The sequence below is a fragment of the Gadus chalcogrammus genome, chromosome 6, assembly GCF_026213295.1.
Source record: "Gadus chalcogrammus isolate NIFS_2021 chromosome 6, NIFS_Gcha_1.0, whole genome shotgun sequence".
Taxonomy (NCBI): Eukaryota; Metazoa; Chordata; class Actinopteri; order Gadiformes; family Gadidae; genus Gadus; species Gadus chalcogrammus.
The window spans coordinates 21,075,677-21,095,994 of record NC_079417.1 but is presented as its reverse complement, the minus strand read 5'-3'; the positions used below and the strand labels follow the sequence as shown (position 1 = coordinate 21,095,994).

General features: G+C 46.0%; 4 protein-coding genes across 5 annotated transcripts in view; 1 reads left to right on the top strand and 3 right to left on the bottom strand.

Annotated features, from left to right (window-relative positions):
* The window catches only part of LOC130384379 (RNA-binding protein Musashi homolog 1-like), a 24,205-nt gene extending 21,309 nt beyond the window's left edge, over positions 1 to 2,896 (bottom strand). Inside the window, exon 1 of the mRNA XM_056592519.1 lies at positions 1,961 to 2,896. The gene's annotated coding sequence lies outside the window, so the exon portion shown is untranslated. The remainder of the gene's footprint in view (positions 1 to 1,960) is intronic.
* On the top strand, positions 1,962 to 16,773 carry hnf1a (HNF1 homeobox a). Of its 2 annotated transcripts, none has more exons than XM_056592512.1 (10): positions 1,962 to 2,539; positions 12,089 to 12,288; positions 12,492 to 12,672; positions 13,008 to 13,210; positions 13,304 to 13,488; positions 13,595 to 13,736; positions 14,183 to 14,359; positions 14,572 to 14,684; positions 14,769 to 14,853; positions 15,064 to 16,773. In XM_056592512.1, exons 1-10 carry the CDS (start codon positions 2,226 to 2,228, stop codon positions 15,189 to 15,191), a joined length of 1,728 nt encoding a protein of 575 aa, XP_056448487.1. In that variant the 5' UTR covers positions 1,962 to 2,225; the 3' UTR covers positions 15,192 to 16,773. The 2 variants fall into 2 exon arrangements, with proteins under 2 accessions (XP_056448487.1, XP_056448488.1); XM_056592513.1 differs by having other exon boundaries at positions 13,328 to 13,488; positions 15,064 to 16,772.
* On the bottom strand, positions 15,327 to 17,452 carry c6h12orf43 (chromosome 6 C12orf43 homolog). The gene is made up of 6 exons (XM_056592518.1): positions 17,335 to 17,452; positions 17,056 to 17,089; positions 16,516 to 16,614; positions 16,358 to 16,428; positions 16,183 to 16,270; positions 15,327 to 16,061 (listed from the first exon to the last, which is right to left on the bottom strand). The coding sequence occupies exons 1-6, from the start codon at positions 17,450 to 17,452 to the stop codon at positions 15,608 to 15,610; spliced, it is 864 nt and encodes a 287-aa protein (XP_056448493.1). The 3' UTR covers positions 15,327 to 15,607.
* unc119.1 (unc-119 homolog 1) lies at positions 17,331 to 20,318 on the bottom strand. The gene is made up of 5 exons (XM_056592521.1): positions 19,970 to 20,318; positions 19,754 to 19,867; positions 19,363 to 19,471; positions 19,071 to 19,243; positions 17,331 to 18,971 (listed from the first exon to the last, which is right to left on the bottom strand). Exons 1-5 carry the CDS (start codon positions 20,199 to 20,201, stop codon positions 18,859 to 18,861), a joined length of 741 nt encoding a protein of 246 aa, XP_056448496.1. The 5' UTR covers positions 20,202 to 20,318; the 3' UTR covers positions 17,331 to 18,858.

The following is a 20,318-nucleotide window of genomic DNA, read 5'->3' as shown; positions in this document are numbered from 1 at the left end:
ATACCTCGCCGAGCGGAAGGGAACCAAGGCTCAGCGGCCGCGGCCGCCTGCTCCCTGCAACCAGCCCCCATAAACCTCCATTTCTCCACGTGCATTAATCACCGTTGTGTGTGAACACTGAAGGGTGGCTGGGTGGTGGCTGGTGGGGTGAGGAGGTGAAGCCAAGGGGCTATGTGAAAATCCTCTTGCACAGTGCCCCCTGTCCCTTTTTGGGAGGAGCGTCCCTCTGAATAGTACAATGGGGCTTAATTACAGGTCAGTGGTATGTATCGGGGGAGATAGAGGGAGCTCTGTTTCCCCCCCCCCCGTCCAGCTACAGTGCAACGCAGGCTTCCCAGGGGGAATAGGAAGGGAGGGGGCGGATGGGCTGAACCTGGGACCAAGGTGATCCAAAGGGGAAAGGAGAGCAGGTGACAGAGCAGGTGATACAGGGAGAGCCACCGAGAGACAGGCGGAATAGAGGAGCACTGTGTGGACGATCCTTTTTCCCTCCCTTCCATCCTCTCCCCTGCCTCCCTCTTCCTCTCTCGGCTGGACAGTGGACACCGGAGAGAAGAAGAGCGGAGAGGCCTCTAGCCAATGGGACTGGGTTCGATACCAAATGTCCATCGCCTGCCTCTTGGGATCCTTGTGAGAGGCCTATCCCCAACCTGCGTTTTCATGACACGTCTCTGAATCCACCGTCAGTCATCTTACACAATGTCTGCAAGATAGCGAATAGCAGAGGAGGAGAAATTAAGCTTTCCTATACAATGTTTTCAACTTGTAGAGAGATACATGGGGTAAATAAATATCCAGCACTATAAATATACAGTGCAAGCTGCAATTATCCAGGAACTCATTCGACAGTGATTTGGAGCAGTTAGCAAGGTATATTTTGCCTCAACATCTGACCAACCCAAAAGGTGCCCCCGAGAGATATGAATCTGTCAAGGTCAGAAGATAGTCTCTCTGAAGGAGAGAGTGGGTGCAGTTAACTCATCAGGGATCTCTATGTATTGTGTTGACCAAAAGGAAAAACCCATGCAGCGAAGCAGCCGCAAGCAGCAAGAGGAAGCACATCAACAGGTGGGATGACAAAACAGGAACGATTAGCGTGCCAAGATGGTGCCAAGTCGATGGTCACATCCCTCTTGGTTGTCGGGACTCAACCCGGACGCTCTCGATGCAGTGTTTGAAAGGATTTCAAACGCGTTGGAATGGATTTCCCACATGGATTTCCCAAAGGAGACGTCACATCAACGGAACTGTGTCTGGCTTCAGAGCGACTTGCAGCTGCAACCAAAGCCGGAGGTATAGAGTAGACAACACTGCCCACTGGTGGTTCACAACGATAATCACGTCCTGTGATTCCCCTCTGTCAAGTCCACCTGAATAGGCACATTACAACTCTGCAGATTGTGTGATATTGTCTGTGTGTGTGTGTGTGTGTGTGTGTGTGTGTGTGTGTGTGTGTGTGTGTGTGTGTGTGTGTGTGTGTGTGTGTGTGTGTGTGTGTGTGTGTGTGTGTGTGTGTGAGTGTGTGTGTGTGTGTGTGTGTGTGTGTGTGTGTGTGTGTGTGTGTGTGTGTGTGTGTGTGTGTGTGCGTGCTTGTGAGAGAGTTATTGTCGCAAACATTTGTATCTAAGTGTGAACTCCTTTCACAAACTTTTCATTAGAAAAGTGATTGATGTTTGTGAGAGAAGGATTGAAAGAGAGACAGAGGAATTGAAAGAGAGAAAGGGAAATGGGATTGAAAGAGAGCGGGAGAAAGAGAGCGAGAAACACACACAGATAAGTTGCTGCCTTCGTAGCTCTCGGTGTGATCTGTGAACACCTTTTTTAATTAATTTATGACTCTGCACGGTGCACTTTGACCAGGGTCTGGGAGTGAGGGAGCGGGAACAAAGTTCACCTCACTCTCTGTCTAAAAGGAGGGGGGTGGGGGGGAGACAGGGGAAGGTAAAACAAAAATATTGACCTTTGAGGCAAAACAGCCACTCCAGGAGTCGAACCCGGGCAGCTCAGGGACACACGACCAGAGACGGCGAGTCATGAGGACCCTACAATAAACCAAAGTATCTCCCTTCTTCTCTTGGAACAGGTGCTGACCAGCGATTGCGGATCTAATGGGGCCAAAGGTTGAGGCTCAGTGGTCGCCCTAGCCCGTGCACATGCCCGACGCGTGTGTGTGTGCGTGTGTGTGTGTGCGTGTTTGGAGGTAAACGAATCAACCGTCTGCTGCAATGGAGGGAGAGGAGAGGAAGTGTAGGAGCGAGCGCGAGCCGTTTGGAGGGGCCCGGCTGTCCGCCTTGCAGGAGCAGCTGATCTGGGCCCTGCTGGGCTCCGGGCTGTCCCGGGAAGTCCTGGTCCAGGCCCTGGGCGAGCTGGAGCGGGACCGGCAGACCCCGGACGGGACGGCGAGGGACAAGGGCGAGAAGGGGGATGGAGAGAGCTCGGAGGGAGAGATAGATTTTGCGCCGCCGATCTTCCGGGAGCTGGAGCAGCTTCCCCCAGAAGAGGCGGCCAGGCAGAGGGCTCTGGTGGAGCAGCTGCTACAGTAAGTGTGTCTCCCTCTTCTCGGTTCACGCTCCCTCAGAACGCAGGGCTCCACTACCGCTCTTTCACAGCATTCCCCAGCCTGGCTAAAGCAAAAAATAATGGTGAAAAGGTAATGACTGTTACTCTTTCACTTTTCCTTGTCATCTTCCTGATCAAAGTTATGAGTCAAAGAGTACAATTAAAGAAGCAAGGGTTATAACTTCGTATAAAAATCCCCCTGCAAATCCACTTTTATCCAGTTCTCCCGTCATTTCCACTCGCAGCCTCCTGCTCCTCCTCTCGGCGTGCCTCTTTCTGCGATCCCTCCTGGCCTCGAAGGGGAATTTAAAGACAGTTCCTCCTTTTCTAGTTACTAATTACCCACCCTCATCATTATTCGCTGACCATTTCTTAATAAATGAGCCATACATGCATGGGTTGAGATTAATGAAAAGGGCTGGGCTCACCAGAGACTGTTTACACAAGGCCTGAGCAAAAGGATTGATTTGGTTATTTGTAGCTTTCTTATATAATAGCAGTTTCGTATTATGTATGAAACAGATTGACAAGTAACTAACTTAAGGAAGGTAAAAAAACGTTTTGGTGGGTTATTACTTAGATTGAATAGCTTTATACTAGTAACTATAGGCTACCTATTGTTACTATAGTTTAGAATAACACATAATCAAGAATGAATTAAAGTTAAAAAAGGACAGGACTTTGATGCAATAATATTGCTCTACGTTTTTGCATGTTTCATGCATTGATTTGGCTAACTGGTGTTTTAGTATATCCGTCCTTCAGCAATAAAGCCGTCACATAACAGTGTTGACTAGTAATTTGTGGGAGAGCTGGACTTTGGTCTGTGTGCTCTCACTCCACTTATCTCCCTCAGTCAACACGGCTCCTTTTACTTCCTCTCGAAAAGCCGTGGTCTTTTTTTATGGCTTGTACGTGCATATGTGTGAATGTTTGTCCCTAACATTGTAGAAACATTGACTGCAATTCCATAATATTTGAAGATTGGTACGTTGTTACAATAAAGCTGTTGCATTAACAACATGTGGGAAAATTAATGAATCCTTGATTGACCAAAAGATAACGAGTGGAATATGCCTCGAATTGATGGGCCGTAGCTCTTGCATGGAATGTATTATATCTAGCTAATGGAATTTAGCTTAACATAACAGTATCAATTAAAAATAATATATAGAGTATAAAATGTGCGTTTTATTAATACTTTACAAAAACGATCAACATTAACAGTAGGCTTGTACCATAGATAGGCTTGTACCAAGCTGCGAATCCTATATTGGCAATAGAGCTCGTAAGTCCGCCCCCTTCCGGTAGACCCCGATGGGACCTCTGAGATCGTAAAATATGAATGGGTTTCAATGGAGAAAGTAATTATTTTTCTGGCGATCCCTTTGCTCCCCTTCACCGCTTTTTTTCCAAGGGGAGGAAAAAAGCATCGAAAGAGGTGAAAACCATTATAAGACGGGGCATGTGGAGAGTTTCAGTTATGCCGATGGGGAGATTGTCGGTCTTGTCCACGCCAGTCACAGGGAGCGTGACGTCACATCCGAGACGTGTAGTCTTTCTCACTGTGTTTTCTCTACAGCAGGGGTCTCAAACTCAACTTACCTGGGGGCAGCTGGAGGTAGAGTCTGGGCCAGGCTGGGCCACTTCAAGTATTCCACAAAAAAAAGTAGCACAACTGACCCAATCTAAGTTAATGATCTGGTTATAATTAGATCACGATGGCTATGTGATCGCTGACAACAGGGAACATTTCATAGTGGTTGGTGGAAAACCGGGACATTTTAGCGTCCTTTGGCATTTGTCTGGAGTCAGGACACGCAACTCAAAATTGGGACTGTACCGGCAAAACCGGGACATCTGGTCACCCTATCACAAGTGATAAAAAAGTGTGGCAAGCGACTCAGCAAAAATGTGCGTTGACAACAACGCGTGGGCCGCACTAACACTAAACTTTGATGTCAATGAGGGGGCCACAAAATATCATCCCGTGGGCCTCAATTGGCCCCCGGGCCCCGAGTTTGAGACCCCTGCTCTACAGCCTCTAACTGAACAACTGTACAATAAACAGTCAAACTCTTGACATGGAACAATCCACCAACAACATATGTGTAATCCGGGGCATATAAAGACTGGGACCAGAAGATAATTACTTTCTCTCCATTGAAACCCATTCATATTTTTCGCTTTCATAGGTCCCATGGGCTCTACCGGAAGAGGCGTGACTTTGCCACTCTATAGAAGGGATGATCAACAATTCTTTTTTCTCGCCAATAATAGGGCGATTTGACTAACCTAGTATCAGAACTTAATCCATAAGAAGAATACGCGTTGATTCCGTCTGATTAACCTCTACCTCATTCAAAATTTGACCTTTAAGACGCTTTTGACCTGCTTTGCCGAATGTGCGCATGCGCCGAAATGCAAACTAAACTTGAAAGACGCAGCTCAGACGCACATTCTGCAAAGCAGTACAATGAAAATGTTGGATAAAAATGTTTTGCAGACAAAAGCATTTATAAAGTAATTAATGAACCCTTAGTCCAATAGTCCAGTCCAGTTTACTCGCCTACACTACTTTAGATTATAGCATGCATGCAGCCGTGTCGTTGAGTAGTGATGTTTTTTTTTTGATATACTGTACATAGGAGGTTGCCGTTCAGAGGGAGTCTAGGGGCACCCTTCTGTGCATTCAGAGATGTTTCTGGTGGAGCAGAATGTCCTCCCGATCAGTCCCGTTATTCAGCACGGGTCTTTAGGTCCATGGGGTGACGAGGGAATTTCCAAACCAGTTTGCCAGTTGGACCTTTTCCCTGGATCTGACACCCCGCATCTACGTTCTCCATATGCCTGCTGCTCACTAATAAAACGTTGTGTTAATAATGATAAGATAATAATGTCAAACGGAACATTCTGCCGTGATGTCGTCGCAAACATTAACCAAACACAGTGACATTTAACCTCTTAAACTCAAGGGTCCCCAGATTTGGGAAGACCGTGATGCTACATCGTTTTTTGTGCTGTGATTCGTGTCAGATTGCACTATAGGAGTCATTAATAAGAAATTAAGACCAGAAAAATAGTATAATAGGTCCTTTTTAACCTTCCCTTCTTCCGATCTAGAGTGGCAAAGTCTCGCACATTCCGGTAGAGCCCATGGGACTTTGAGATCGAAAAATATGAATGGGTTTCAATGGAGAGACAGTAATTATCTTCTGGTCCCAGTCTTTATATACCCCGGATTACTATGTTGTTTGTGGATTTAAATGATAATTTTTCATGTCAAGAGTTTGACCGTTTATTGTGCAATTATTCAGTTAAAGGCTTTAGAGAAAACACAATGAGATAGACTACATGTCTCGTATGTGGCCTCACGCTCACTGCGACTGGCGTGCCATGGACAAGACCGACAATCTCCCCATCGGCATAACTGAAAAACTACACTTGCCCCGACTGATAATGGTTTTCACCTCTTTCGATGCCTTTATCCTCCCCTTGGAAAAAAGCGGTGAAGGGGAGCAAAGGGATCGCCATGTCTGTACCGGAGTTCCAAGTGCGGGTGGTGACGTATATCATTCGAGTCGAGAACAATAGTTCACAAAGCAGCCTCACACAAAACCTAACATTATCAAACTTATTTTTTAGCTTTCTTTGCATGAAAAATTATAATTTAAATTCACAAACAACATGTTTGTAATCCAGGTCATATAAAGACTGGGACCAGAAAATAATGACTTGAAACCCATTCATATTTTTCTATCTCGGACAGATTTGAAGGAGGCAATAATAACATACTGTGGCGAATAATAAAAGCAGAGGCGTGCTATATTCTTTCAGTGACTTTATTGAATCCCCCGAGTCACCGTAACCACAAAAAAACGGTCTCTGTGTAGCACCACCACCCGCCCACGGGCACACATCTTCACCCGATACACAACATCGGAAGTTGTTCCAGCACCTCACAGGGCCCCACCCACTGGCTGGTCAGTTTGGGGGAGACCCTTTTTTCCGGGTTGGGTTGTAGACCCACACCCTCTCCCCAGGCATGAAGGAGCGGCCCTGGCAACGGAGGTCATACACCCGCTTTTGTCGTGCCCCCGCCTGTTCCTGGCGCTGCCTGGCAAACTCGTGAGCCTCTGCCAGATGCTTCTTGATGTCCCGCAGGTACTCGAAGCCCGGTATCTTGGGGTGTCCAGTGTCGGGGGGGTTCGCCGAAGGCTAGGTCCACAGGCGTCCGCAGCTCTCTGTCGAACATAAGTATGGCTGGCGTGCACCCCGTGCTCTCTTGCACCTCTGAGCCATAAGCCCACAGGACAAGGGGTAGGTGGCGGTCCCAGTCTCGCTGGTGTCGTGAGGTGACGATGGCCATGCATTTGCACACCTCAGCAAAGACTTAAGCCTCAAAGTTCCGCCCCTGATCGCTGTACAGTTCTTGAGGTGCCCCGAACCGACAGAACATCTCACACACCAGACGCTCAGCTGTGGTCACCGCACTCTGGTCGGGGACCGCATACGCCTCCGGCCACTTAGTAATGGGCCCAGGATGTCCACCCCAACCCGCTCCATGGGGGCCCCCACCTGATATTGCTGCAAAGGGGCATGGGAACGTCCAGTCGGCCCCTTCCTAGCAGTGCAGGAGCCACAGCAGTGAACGAAAAGCTCTGTGTCCTTCCTGCAACCAGGCCAGTAAAAACGCTGGCGCAGCTTGTTGAGGGTCTTGGCCACCCCGTAGTGTCCTGCCCCCACCATGGACCATGGACCGCATGTAGCACCCTTTGGTGCCAGGCCTTGGGCACCAGTAACTGCCACACATCTCTCCCCCAACCTGGTGCACGCCAGACCCCGGTAAAGCAGTCCAGCACGCCGTGCCAGGGTGGCCCACTCTTAGTAGCAGGTCTTGGTTTCCACGGACAAGGCAGAGACAGCCTGCTGGGGGGGGCGTGCCTGGTTGTCATCCACTGTCCCACCCTGGCCAGTGTGGGGCCACTGTCCTGTGCCGCCTGCCACTCCTGGTCTTCCATTGCAGTCAGCCAACCTTCACCTGGCCCGACCTGTCCCGTGGCAGCTACCCGGAGAGTAGCTCCGGGTAGCTCTTAGCACACTCGTAGTGTGCACACTCGTAGTGTGCTAAGAGCATCGTTACTATAGCCTCAGTGGAGTCGCCAGCTGGACATTCCATGGTAGGCCTATTGGATGTGTTTTATTAAAACACATCCAATACCAGGGAATGTCCAGCTGGCGCAATTTAGCAATGCATCCAAAATCAGTGGTTACCGCCGATATCACTACTGCATTTAAACAGCAGAGACAAGAGAGAGACATGTTGGAAGTCAATAACAACATAATTTATTGCAGCAATTTAAAATTCCAAAAATACATTAAATGTACCGATCAAACGCCACGTCATATGGGCATATAATAAAATCAAATGATTCCATTGCTCTTGTGTGGGAGATCGCTTTCGAGCTGTACTTGCTGTCTTCCTCTGATTTTAAAGGAGACATATGCCGTTTTCAGAACAAGTAAACATAGTATTTGAGTTCCAGAAAACATGTTTTTGAAGCTGTTTTCTGGATACAGCTTTTAGGAAAAAAAATCTCGCCTTGCGCTATTCCCCTCTGTTTCAGTCCCTTCAGAATGCGCTGTTTCTGGTGTCTGTAGCTTTAATGCTAATGAGCTGCTGCCCATTGACCAATGAGCTGTCAGACTGAACCACAGCATGGAGGAGAAGAGATTGTTGCCGTTTGCGGACTCCTGGAGCTCTTTATCTATATAATATAATAAAAATTATATTATGTATGGGTATTTATATAATATATCTAATATCACGGCCAAAAGCTATGTGCGCCTCGGATGATATTATGAATCATAAAGACTGCGTCTGACGTCTCTAGCACTTCCACAACAAGTAAAGACTCTGAGCTGCTCCTCCGCTGGTCTTAAAAAATCTTAGCTATGCTCTGATTGGAGGGGAGTGGGGAAGGGAGATGTAATATTCAACTGTACCCCCTTCCTTCGTAGGAGCATGGACCTATTATGGACGGGCCGTACCTATATCTGCTGGATAGATCAGTCTACCAGCCTACCGACTGAAGTAAACGTTGCTCATCTATCCAGCACAGATCTAGGACACTCCCACTAGTGATGTCATATGGGGCACATTTTCAAAACGGCTTGTAAGGTTAATCACACTCACATCTGGTGGTATAGTATGTCCCCTTTAAGAGGAGTTTCGGGAAACGCGCCAAAGAAATTGACAAAGGTTTGCAAGATCCTTCGTGAGAATGATCGTACGAGTGTGGATTCATCGTTATCGGGAAACGGGGCCCAGGACAATGGTGAAAGCTTTGTATATTGAAGAAAATGTCGCGCAAAAGTTTGCCGTCCTTTTTAGACGTCATACATTGTTTCTCTTTGTTCATTGTGTGCATTCTTCTTTTTCCTTTTTTTTAGCAGGATACACTGCGTCAGGCTGCTATGAGATCAAAATGCTTCCGTAGCTGCCACGGCTATCGTCGTCATTTCTCAACTTTTTGACGAAGGGCACAGATCCGAATGGACCGACCGACCCACAATGCATTTCGCGAACGCCCCATGCAAAGTCAATGAGATCCGTGAATGAGGCCTCACGCCTCGTTCACACTACATGCGTCCGTCGACAGATGGGGGCTTTTTGACGGATCCATGTGTTTTCCCGGGTTGTATTACAAAGGCGATTTCATTGGACAGTGTACTTGCGTATATTTGCACAACGCGATCTGATTGGCCGACGGATCAGTCGCTGCCTGAAAAGTTCTCAACTTTTGATGCAGGCCACAGAGCCGAAAGGACGGACGGACCCACAATCAATTTCTCGAGTGCCCCATGCAAAGTCAATGAGATCCGTCGATGGACGGAGGTAGTGTGAATGTGCCCTAAGGTTACTGTCCGCGTTGGAAACGCGAGCCGTAACTGAGCAGGGTCCGGTTTCCCGATAACATTCACTCTTATTAGCGCTACAAAGACTCCTAATTTTACACTTATCAAAGTTGTTTACCTCTATAGGCGTGGTTCCTGAATGGTCTCTAAAGGCCCATTCACACCCTACGGTAAATACGGATACGTATACACTTGTTCACTCGGCGTTGCTTGCAATGGATTATTCGTTTCCCAGTAGGCCTATCATTTCCATTTTGAAATTATTGGAAGCAAGTCGAGCTGACCTCGCCTGCTGTACTGTATATGAACTGTACTGTATATTGGTGAAACACAACACTGCTAATGTGGCAGTTCCATGCACAACGGGGATTTCTAAAGGTTACTGTACAGTGGCGGCGACAAGCGTCATGAGCTGAAACATCACTGCGGTAGAGCTAAAGCAGCTTTCACACCATCGCGCGGCCACCGCCCTGATAACCACCTCGCTGCCGGAGGGTTCTGCATGGCGGAGTGAAAGGGCCAGGCGTTTTTAAAAGCGGCTGCTGTCGCTGCCGCCGTCGAGCAGCTGCAGCCAAAAGCAGTTGTTAAACCGTTGAGATGGAGCAGAAAATACTTTTTAATGTACAGTTAGTAATTTAATTTACCAAGGGGCTGTATATAGGGGGGCTGAAAATAATACAAATCAAATAAAAAAACAAATGGAACTCTAACGTTGCCGCCTGGTGGGGGGGCGATGCCGTAATCGTTTGCATATCAGGCGTCCACACGAGTCCTAATACGAAAACGCATAGGGATGTTTTTATCTTATTCACCCTGGGACCTGAGTGAGTTTTCGGGGACCGAAAACGCCGGATCCGTCTGGACGCTTGACCGGAACACACAACCTCTGCGTTTTCACAAAAAAATTGTTTCCGTGTGGATGGGGCCTAGGTCCTCTCCCATGCAGTGCGAGTCATAAGCAAAAATACTCTAGCTTCTGTGAGGGCCCTTCTGGTCAGTGAGCTCCCAGAGCTGCTGTCGTAGCTGCGTGAAATAGTCCCGGCCAGGCTCTCTGCCCCCTCCTGGTTCTGGAGAAGGCCCGAACACCAGTCCACTGGGACCTGCATCTCCCATCTGAACACTAGAGAGGCCAGGATGCAGTGTGTGGACTCTTGGACTGGGGATCTGTATGACCATAGAACCAGGGGAAGCTGAAGGTCCCAGTCTCTTTGTTGCTCTTTATAGCAAGCTTGGTGGCCAGGGTATGATTGAACCATCCCACCAGCCCATTGCCCTGTGCAAGCAATGGGTTGGGTTGTTTCAAGTCTTCTTCACTCGACGACAGACCTCCTGGAGTACATAGGCCTTGAGGTTATGCTCCTGGACACTATGGAGGTCCTCTGATGCACTGAACCGACATAGCATTTCCTGCACTTGTTTCTCTGCCGTGGTGGCCGAGGTCTAGCCTCTGGCCATTTCAGAAAAATACTCCATAGCCAAGAGAACATAAGAGAACATAGCAGTTGCCATTGTCAGTGATTGGAAAAGGACCCAGGATGTTGACACCCACACGCTCCATAGTAGTTCGGCCCATAGAAGGAGCCACAGAGGTTGAGGGGTGATTGTCAGACCTGGTGGCCTTCCCTAGGTGACAACAGCGGACCAGCCAGCCAGCTAGCAGGGAGAGGTTAGCCCATCAGCAGGATGAGCAGGGTATCTGGAGGAGCATTCTGAGCCGCAGAGATGGCATTGCCGTGTCTGTCCCCATGAGGTGGTTCTTTGACACCGGAAGCTGAGGAGCCGTGTCAGGGAAGCAGGATCGGTCACAATAGTTGAACTCAGGTCGGCCGAGGGGAAAATGCAGTAAGACACCACCTGTTATCCTTGTGTCACACAAGAAGGCCGGCCCCTTGTGGGTCAGACGATGTTAGGGGCTAGCAAGGGTGGCCAAGTCCTTGATGAGCAAAAATAAGATGCCATGCACTACTAACTTTGCTGCTCTACGATGTTACAAGGGACTGGCCAACCTCTCGCTGTGGCCTCCGTGACCGGGTCGGTGGCCACGCCTCACTGATGACATAGTCAAGAATGCTGTCTCTCATCAAAGAAGTTGGCACTTTCCCAGGTGGAGGCGAAGACAGGCTTGGTGAATGGCTCAGAACACTTAACGTAGGCTTCTACCTGCCATCACCCACTGCGAAGATCTAGCGAGATGAACCAACCAGTTTATATGTATTGATCATTCATCTAGATACCAGTCGGTGTTACAAGCCAATGTTTACTTGCACTGCGGTACGTGACTATAGGTTGCTTTTGATAACCTGAAGGTGTATGGTTGTATCGTAAAAGTTTTGTTATTGAAATAAACTTCCACCACCCACTTACCCTCATTCCCCTCATCCACAAACCCATTCACTACACAGATTGGAAGTAAAAGGATAGTTTGGTGAACGACGGAGTATAGATTACAACGCAATTTTGAGCATATATACTGAGAAACAAAATAACAAAGACAGCACATAATCACCATCAAACAATATAATTAACTTCATAATATTGTTCAATTTTGAAGTTTTTTGTTTAGTTTCTCAGTTAAAGGTGTGCTTGTTGTACCCCTGTCCGCGTGTTGTAGGAACGACCCATGGCGGGTAGCTAAGGTGGTGAAGAGCTACATGCAGCAGCACAACCTCCCGCAGAGGGAGGTGGTGGAGTCCACAGGCCTCAACCAGTCCCATCTGTCCCAGCACCTCAACAAAGGCACGCCAATGAAGAACCAGAAACGAGCTGCCCTGTACAGCTGGTACGTCAAGAAGCAGTGTGAGATTAGCCAGCGTGAGTACCGCCGCAGCTGCTTGTTGTTGTTCTTGTTAATTTTGTGTTCCTTGACCCAACTTCTTATCATTTTATTTAGTCAGCGCCTTGGTGCAATTATTAGAAATTAAATTAACCAGTGACAACCTCTAATCTCGGCTATTCAAAATCAACTAATTTTGACAAATAAAAGGAATAAAAAGAAAGGCCATTTTGTTTTTCAGAGTTCACCAATGCCCGCCATGGCCTTGCGTCCCTGGACGAGCAGGGAGAGGAGACCAAGAAAGGCCGCAGAAACCGGTTCAAGTGGGGGCCTGCCTCCCAACAGATCCTGTTCCACGCCTACGAGCGGCAGAAGAACCCAAGCAAGGAGGAGAGAGAGGGTTTAGTGGAGGAGTGCAACCGGTGATTATCACAGACATCTAGGATTGACAAGCACGATTGATAACGGAACCAATCAGAGAAAACACGCCCTGATTGGTCAGAAATGAGCCGTCTAAATTCTAAATTTTTTGAGCAGTTCATGAACTTACAGCTGATGGATGGCTATGGCATTTCTAACACGTTTAACTCAAAGAATAGCTCATATATCTCCCCTACAGTACAATAAAATTCCCAAACATATTAATCTTTAAACTTTTGTGCAACAAGTGCCTTATAAATCCATTCAGATTTACTGAGTTTGTTTCCTCAGTTTAAAAGAGATCCTGCTGATTGTTTGTGTATCGTGATGTCCTCAGGGCGGAGTGTATCCAGAGGGGTGTCTCTCCGTCTCAGCTGGCCGGTCTGGGCTCCAACCTGGTCACAGAGGTGCGCGTCTACAACTGGTTTGCAAACCGCCGCAAAGAAGAGGCCTTCCGCCATAAACTGGCCCTCGATACCCCGTACTCCAGCCAATCAGTGGGCGGCGTGAACCCCCTCCCACCGCCCAGTCCTAACCAGGGTAAGAAGTCCGGAAATAATGACACCAGATTGACTCATAAAAGATATACCGTATCCATAGCTGGTGTTGATATGTTTAATGTCATTGGTACAGGTGTCTTTTCTGGTATATTCTCAGTTATTACTCCAGGAATGAAGTACAGTCAACAAAGCCAATGTGACAACATGGGTTCGGTCCGGGGCGGCGGCGGTGGTGGGGACCGGGGTCTGCGCTTGGGATCCAGCCCCGTCCAACTCGAGCCCAGCCACACACTCCTGGACATGCATCATTCTAAAATAGTAAGAACACACCCTGTGTACTTCCACCGGTCCACCCGCACAGCCTACAATCAGCACTGCAGCTCAGTCGCGACTCACACAGCTCTGTGTGCTTCTGCGGTGGTAGGTATCTAGCAGTGGCCCCCTGCCTCCGGTGAGCACACTGACATCGCTGCACAACCTGTCGGCCTCGCCTGCGCCGTCCCAGGGTCTGATAATGGCCTCCCTGCCCAGTGTCATGAGCCTGGGGGAGTCCTCTCTCCTCATAGGTAAAGTATATGATGCCAACTCTGCGCCAACCCCATCCGTAGATTAGCCACCAGGTACTGTACTGCAGTGATAACTTAAGAATGGTACTTCATTGATGCCTAATGGGAAATGTGGATGTCACAGCAGCAAGTACAGCATAGTAGGAGAATAAAACATTTATATTGTAACTAATAAATAAGAATTAAATAAAAACAATACACATAAAATGATTACTATGGACACAATAGGAAAGGTTTAAATGTAGGTGCAGAAATACACAAAAAAATGATCAATGGTAGGATAAAGGAGGTAATGGTTGAGATAGGAGTGATTTTTCCAGAACTAGAATGACAGACGTGAACTAGTCTTCCACCATCTCTGTAGACGTTAACGTAGAAAAATACTGTCATTAATGTCAGTCACTCCTCCATCTTTGGGAAGCCTTGACTTTTTCTTCTGCCCACAGGGCTCACCTCTACTCAGTCGCAGAACTTACCTGTCATCAACAACATGGGAGGGAGTTTCACCACCCTGCAGCCCATCTCCTTCCAGCAGCAGCTCCACACCTCTCCCCAGCACTCGCTCCCCAGCCACATGGGGACCAGTCCCTTCATGGCCACCATGGCCCAACTGCCCTGCCACAGTAAGAGGCCCCACAGAGCAGTGTTGATCAGGGATATAGATCACTAGACAGAGGTTGAGGGAATGATGGATCTAAGACATATATTTCATAGATGGCCTCTGTACAAGTATATGAAAAAAGTAGTATGGCTACCAAAAACCCAGTGTATATACATATGTCCATGTCTGCAAAGGGGTATGTGATGTAAAACAAATGTTTCTCCCCTACTGCAGTGTACAGCAAGTCTGACATGCCACATTACTCATCATCCAGCCTTCTCTCACAAGCAATGCTGATCACAGACAGCAGCTTCGGGGCTTTGACCAGCCTTGCGGCTGTCCGACAGGTATTTAACCAACAGAGTACTGGTGGACATTTATACTAAACTTTTAAATGACCTGCATGAAAATAATCCACCCACAAATGGCAGCTTTTAACAGCAGATCCTGACGACCAATCAGAGCCCCCCATGGCAGAAGAGACTCTGCATCTGCAGGCAAACACGCCCACACAAGGTAGCGACTGGTTTAACACGGTATAGCTTATGAGAATGGCGTGTTTGTGATTATAGGCACTGGTTGTGTTCACATTTGGAATAATTCTGAATAGTTTTTTTGCAGCCTCACTTTCTCTTGGTTATGATTGAATTGATTCACTTAAGTGAGGATGGCGCTAAATAAATCCAATTCTGTCATTGAGAATACCAAAATGATTTGTTTCTACAGATACAGAGGACCTAGAGCTCTACCCAGCCTCTCAGAGCACAGAAAGCCACACATCTCATCTCCTCTCACCTTCACCGACCAATATCAGCCCCTACATTCCCACGCAGATGGCCTCCTCCCCTCAGTAGAGCCTCCTGCATGGCAGGATTAACCTGGCATCGCTCAGCCCCCCTTTGAACTCACAACGATCTGAATGAAGCCACAACCACAGTAGATGGATTTTTCACTGGTCAACCCTCGTCCAAACTTAACACGTTGTATTACGACACAAATGAACAAAGAAAAAAGTGGGTTGATTTTTTTTATAACAAGACAAAATAAATAAATCATGAAAATGCAATTTTTTATTACAAATAAATGTATATGGTATGCTTAATTGATACATGACTGACTCAAACATCATTATCCAAAACGTTTGTACAAGCACTGACATAACCTCAGTTACTGAAACGCAACATCAAAAGCAAAATCTTTTTTTCTTCAAAACTATTGTATTTGGAGGCAGTTTGACAGGATTACAAAAAACTGCATTCAGAAGCGGCCCTTAAACCTCTGTGCTCTCATCAACAGCTTTGCGTTTTCTTCTCCTTTTCCGTTTCACCTTTGCTTGGGCACTGCCCTCCTGCTCTTGTTTCTCCGCCGTCTCTCTGCCGTCTTTCCCAGGTTGCAGAGAAGATTTATCAGGTATAGACTTTGCAGACTTGGTCTTCAATCGATCTTGCTTTTTTCCTTTTTTGAGAGTAGGGCTCTCCTCTGCTCGACATTTTTGGTCTTTAAAATCTGTTCTGACACTTTCATCTTCACATTCAGTTGCTTTCTTTTTCTTCTTCTTCTTCTTCTTGGGCAGAGGGCACTCAGTCTTATCTTCCTTGCTCTGTCCTGATGGGTCCTCAACATCAACCTTCTTCGTGGTAACCTCCCATACTGGTGGTCGCAGGACTTCATCTGCAGACACCACTGCCTCCCTTATCCTCATGTCCATCTCTCCGTCGCTTTCGCTGTCGGCCACAGCAAGTAAAAATGGATGTCAACATAAATTGAAGTCGGATTGAGATCGATACTGCAGAATTAAGGTAAAATCCCATGTTTGTTGGTTAATTCCACGCAAATGTTTTTTACCTTGAGCTGGGAACACGCCGGCGTTTCACAGGACATAGTGGTTCATCAAATCTTTGACCTTGGTTCGATGTTGCAAACAGTTTGAAGCCTGTGACAAAAAATGGTCATCACAGTTGTTATAAAGCCAAGTAGCCTATCAACAAAAGGAACATACTGCATATTGCAAAAAACGCACCAAGATCATCATCCTCCAACGTGCTTGAGCTCTGGTGAGATACAGCTCCTGCTGGCTTCTCTGAAATAAAACTGATGAGCAAAATGTGTTACGTGAATGATTTTATGATAAGAAAGTGTTGATCATTATGAGCAAAATATTTGATCAAACCAATGTACCCGTCAAGCATATGCTCCAACTTTTTGGCGACGTGTGCACGAAACTCTGGTGTCACCTGCAGCTCATTACAGTCATGTTGATGGTCGGACACAATCAACCTGTGGAGACAGCCCAATGTGACTATACATCATTCCCTTCATTATTTCGAATAACAATGTATAGAGAGTGAGTGCAAACACTTTCAAAAGGGGACCCTCATTGCACCTGGGTGATAGCAGCTATATACCGGTAGCTCGACAGTCTAATCGTACTGAATAATTTGCATGCATTACGCATCACCAATTAAAAAACATCAATTATATACAGAGCTAGGTGACAAGTAGTTCTATAAATGCTATAACAGAATAAAAATAATCTCGTATCCAGCATGGCAAACAGTATGATTTGTCAGATGAACAGCTTTTAAAAATCAGCTAGGTGAACAGTAGCTCTACATGGAACGGACAGTATTTAGCTTTCGTACTGGATACAACTGCTACTGTACGCATACAGAATGCAACACAAAACAGTCAAATAGAATAGGGGACAAGTGGATTTACCTCCGCGTTGGTTTGGGTTCTTGATGTTTTTTTCCTGCATCGTAAATACACAGAAATACTTCCATTAATAACTGCATATTGTGCAACTGACTGCGTTGCCTAAAGTGCATTCGTTGGCATTATGTTTGTGCATTTCACGTTTAACATAGAAACATACTAGGTGTCAGGCATTTGGAAACTGGTTGATCAATGCACTGCTTTTATCGTAGAAGTTGTTGACAAAATATCCATATGACGGTTTGACATGGTCAAACCCCCGAAACGTATATATAAGGTTACCTGTGTTCTTGGGACCATCCACATACCAAACCGCTTCCTTAAATTTTTCCAAATCTTCATCTTCACTGCTACTTGAATCACCAGACCCAGTCAATGCTTTTTTACCGGAGGCCGCCATGATGAAAACACGTGTTATCTTGCTTCGCCGCAACGAACTCTGGGTAATGGTGTCTGTTCTGTTATATTGGCACATCAACCAACAGAAGGTATTGCAACTGTACCTTTTGCTTTTTAGGTAGTCCTCAAAAATCCAACACATGAATTTAGGATTTGAAATTATGGACAAGCAAACACACAATACCAAAGCAGTTAGGACCCACATATATTCATAGGATTTGAATGAATCTGAATGTATCAATATTGAAAAATAACAATAACTATGTAGCCCATTCTAATAAACGTCAACCAATCTACTATGAACCTACACTTGCTTCTGATAACTCAGAAATGTTGCTGGCACAGACTAATGCCAATGGCATAGCTAATCATATAATTTGTATATTGTAATGGCCTAAGTGATTGCAACTAGTTCTAACAAGTTTGTCCTTCAATCATAATACATATCAATTAAAAGTCAAATTTTAAGGGATATTCCAAAAACAATTGAATAAAGACCACTAGTAATTGATTGGAAATTCATTTGTTTAAAAAAGTAAATATTAAAATACATATTTCATAAGTAACGGAGCACATGACAGGAAAAAACAACAACAGTCTTCAGCTTATTGGTTGAGGTGCAGCCTGTGTTATACAGCTGGGTTAACGCTGCTGAATTAAAGGTTTTAGTAATTTCATTGAACAGATTTACATACACAGTGTGGAACACAAGGCACAGGAATCCCACGCTATGGTGGAGAGAAAGGGTGAAGTAAAGGGATCAACAATTCAAAGTGAATCATAATTAGACATATGGTGGAGCACAGGGATGAATGGAAAATTAAATATATAACTAAAATAGCTAATGATTAACTGCACTACAACAGTCTATTCTTGGCAATACTGTATTACACCCTGGCCAATGCTTGTGTCCTTCCATTTGGGATTAACAATTGCCACGACGTAGAAAAGGTAATGTCAAGCCACATACAAAAAGGTAGTGCCAAATCACATACTAAAGGTTGTGTCAAATCAACATACAGAGTGATATCTACCAACATGTTTGACTGGAGTATATCAAACCTACTTCCTGGATTAGACTACTTCCTGACACTTATTGTATGGATGCATTATAGAACAAGTTAAAAAAGCAGTAAAGTCAAATACATAACATAACAATCCAACAGCTCAAAGACTATTTCTTCATTCGTTCTTCAGTCGTTTTAGACTGTGTTGTAGCGTCGATAAACATATGATGAACATCTTATGAAGCCAGTTTGGTGTCATTTTGGAAGAATGCTGTTTCCCATGTTAGGGATGAATGTGTAAGAAAGAACCCTTTGCCACTAACAACATCTCTGCAGAGTGCACATCCTCAAACCTGTGTCATCAATGCACATGTTCTGGTCCCTTGTGCCTCATCAGCCTCTACTGACCCCCGTTGTAGGCATAGTCTGCCTTGTTGTGCATTATAAGTTTGCTGTCCACAAAGTAGAAGCTGTCTGATCTGGTTTCATACGGGTGCTCTACCATGAGGCGTACTGGTGAAAAAGAGTGGGGGGAAGAAGTTACGTTTAAAATATAAATATAAATGTTTGAATGGAGAATAACACTCGTAGACGTATAGACTCCCAACTCACTGAGGTCCTCTGGAAGCTGGGGGAACTCGTAGATGTGCTCGCATGTATTGCAGCTATTGGGAATGCAGAATCCGAAGTCAAAGTCAAAGTTCTTGAGGAGGCGCCCTTGGAAATAATGCCTCTCGATCATACGGAAGCTGTTAATAGGACTGTCCCCGACTGCAAACTCAACACTGGGGTTTGAAGAGGAAAAGGGAAGGGGAGACCATTGTTAAGCCTTGAGATACACATTTATATTAAATTAGCTAAATGAGCTTGGGTTCAATTATTTAAACAGCTTTTCGTCACTTACGTTGCACCAACAGTGCGAAGTTTAAGGAAGGCAGGGGTAAATTGATACCGGACAAAACGGCCAGCACTGGTGTCCACATCCCCAACCACGTCTTCATGCTCCGATGGGTCTATTTTTTCATTCACAGTAAAACAACATGTGAAAATGTGCTTGGTGGATGGTTAGAAAAATAGAACATTTCACTTCCATTACTTTCATTTTCTAAGTGGGTAGAATAGCGTTAACTCGTCTAATGTTTTCGAATCATCATTTAACCCTAACTAATAATAAATATAATACGTCATGCATTCACTAGATTGATGATACATTAGTACTTAAATATGCCAGGTGATCTGAAGCAGAGGTCATAGTTGACGGTTCTGCCCAACATCCACTGTACAGTGAGACCTACCGCAGTTTGGTGGCTTTGCGATCTCAAACAGCACCGTGCCGGTCTCCAGGTCGCGAATCTTAAACCGGGTGAAGTCAACGTTGTACACATTGTCTTCGGGCTTACACAGATAGTCTGAAAGTGATATCCAAGTGCAATATGTAGCTAAATACATACAGAAATAAGCAAATATGGATTGTATAAGTATCGCTGGGTTTTAAATTAATAGATACACACCCTCGGTGACCGCACGGAGCCCCAGGACGTGGTCTGGGGATATGTCTGTCCCTAACGCCCGCAGCTCATCCTCTGTTATCACAGGATATTTATCGGTCTGATTACGTCGCGATATTAGTTTCTTTAGCATCCCGCCGGCGGACTTTCGGTCCATTGAGTTGACAGCTGGGCTTACAGCTGTTTCCGACTGTCCTTTGATAGTGTGTGCGGTTTTCTTTCTGGATCCGTTCATATCGGTATTGAGTTGAATTAAGTGAGACAACTGCGTTATTTGCTATTAGCGATTTCAGAAAAAGCTACGGGTTAATCCAAGATGGCGCCTATGTGTGTAGAGGACACAAAAGCTCAA

Coding starts and splice junctions, on each gene's coding strand:
- unc119.1 (XM_056592521.1), bottom strand. CDS start 20,201: ATGAACGGATCCAGAAAGAAAACCGCACACACTATCAAAGGACAGTCG. Junction 19,244..19,362: donor CTTCGCACTGTTGGTGCAAC/GTAAGTGACGAA, acceptor TTCAAACCCCAG/TGTTGAGTTTGCAGTCGGGG. Junction 18,972..19,070: donor CCAGCTTCCAGAGGACCTCA/GTGAGTTGGGAG, acceptor CTTTTTCACCAG/TACGCCTCATGGTAGAGCAC.
- hnf1a (XM_056592512.1), top strand. CDS start 2,226: ATGGAGGGAGAGGAGAGGAAGTGTAGGAGCGAGCGCGAGCCGTTTGGA. Junction 13,211..13,303: donor ACCGCCCAGTCCTAACCAGG/GTAAGAAGTCCG, acceptor TCATTGGTACAG/GTGTCTTTTCTGGTATATTC. Junction 14,854..15,063: donor GGCAAACACGCCCACACAAG/GTAGCGACTGGT, acceptor TTGTTTCTACAG/ATACAGAGGACCTAGAGCTC.
- c6h12orf43 (XM_056592518.1), bottom strand. CDS start 17,452: ATGGCGGCCTCCGGTAAAAAAGCATTGACTGGGTCTGGTGATTCAAGT. Junction 16,429..16,515: donor TTGGAGCATATGCTTGACGG/GTACATTGGTTT, acceptor TTTGCTCATCAG/TTTTATTTCAGAGAAGCCAG. Junction 16,271..16,357: donor GTTGGAGGATGATGATCTTG/GTGCGTTTTTTG, acceptor TTTTTGTCACAG/GCTTCAAACTGTTTGCAACA.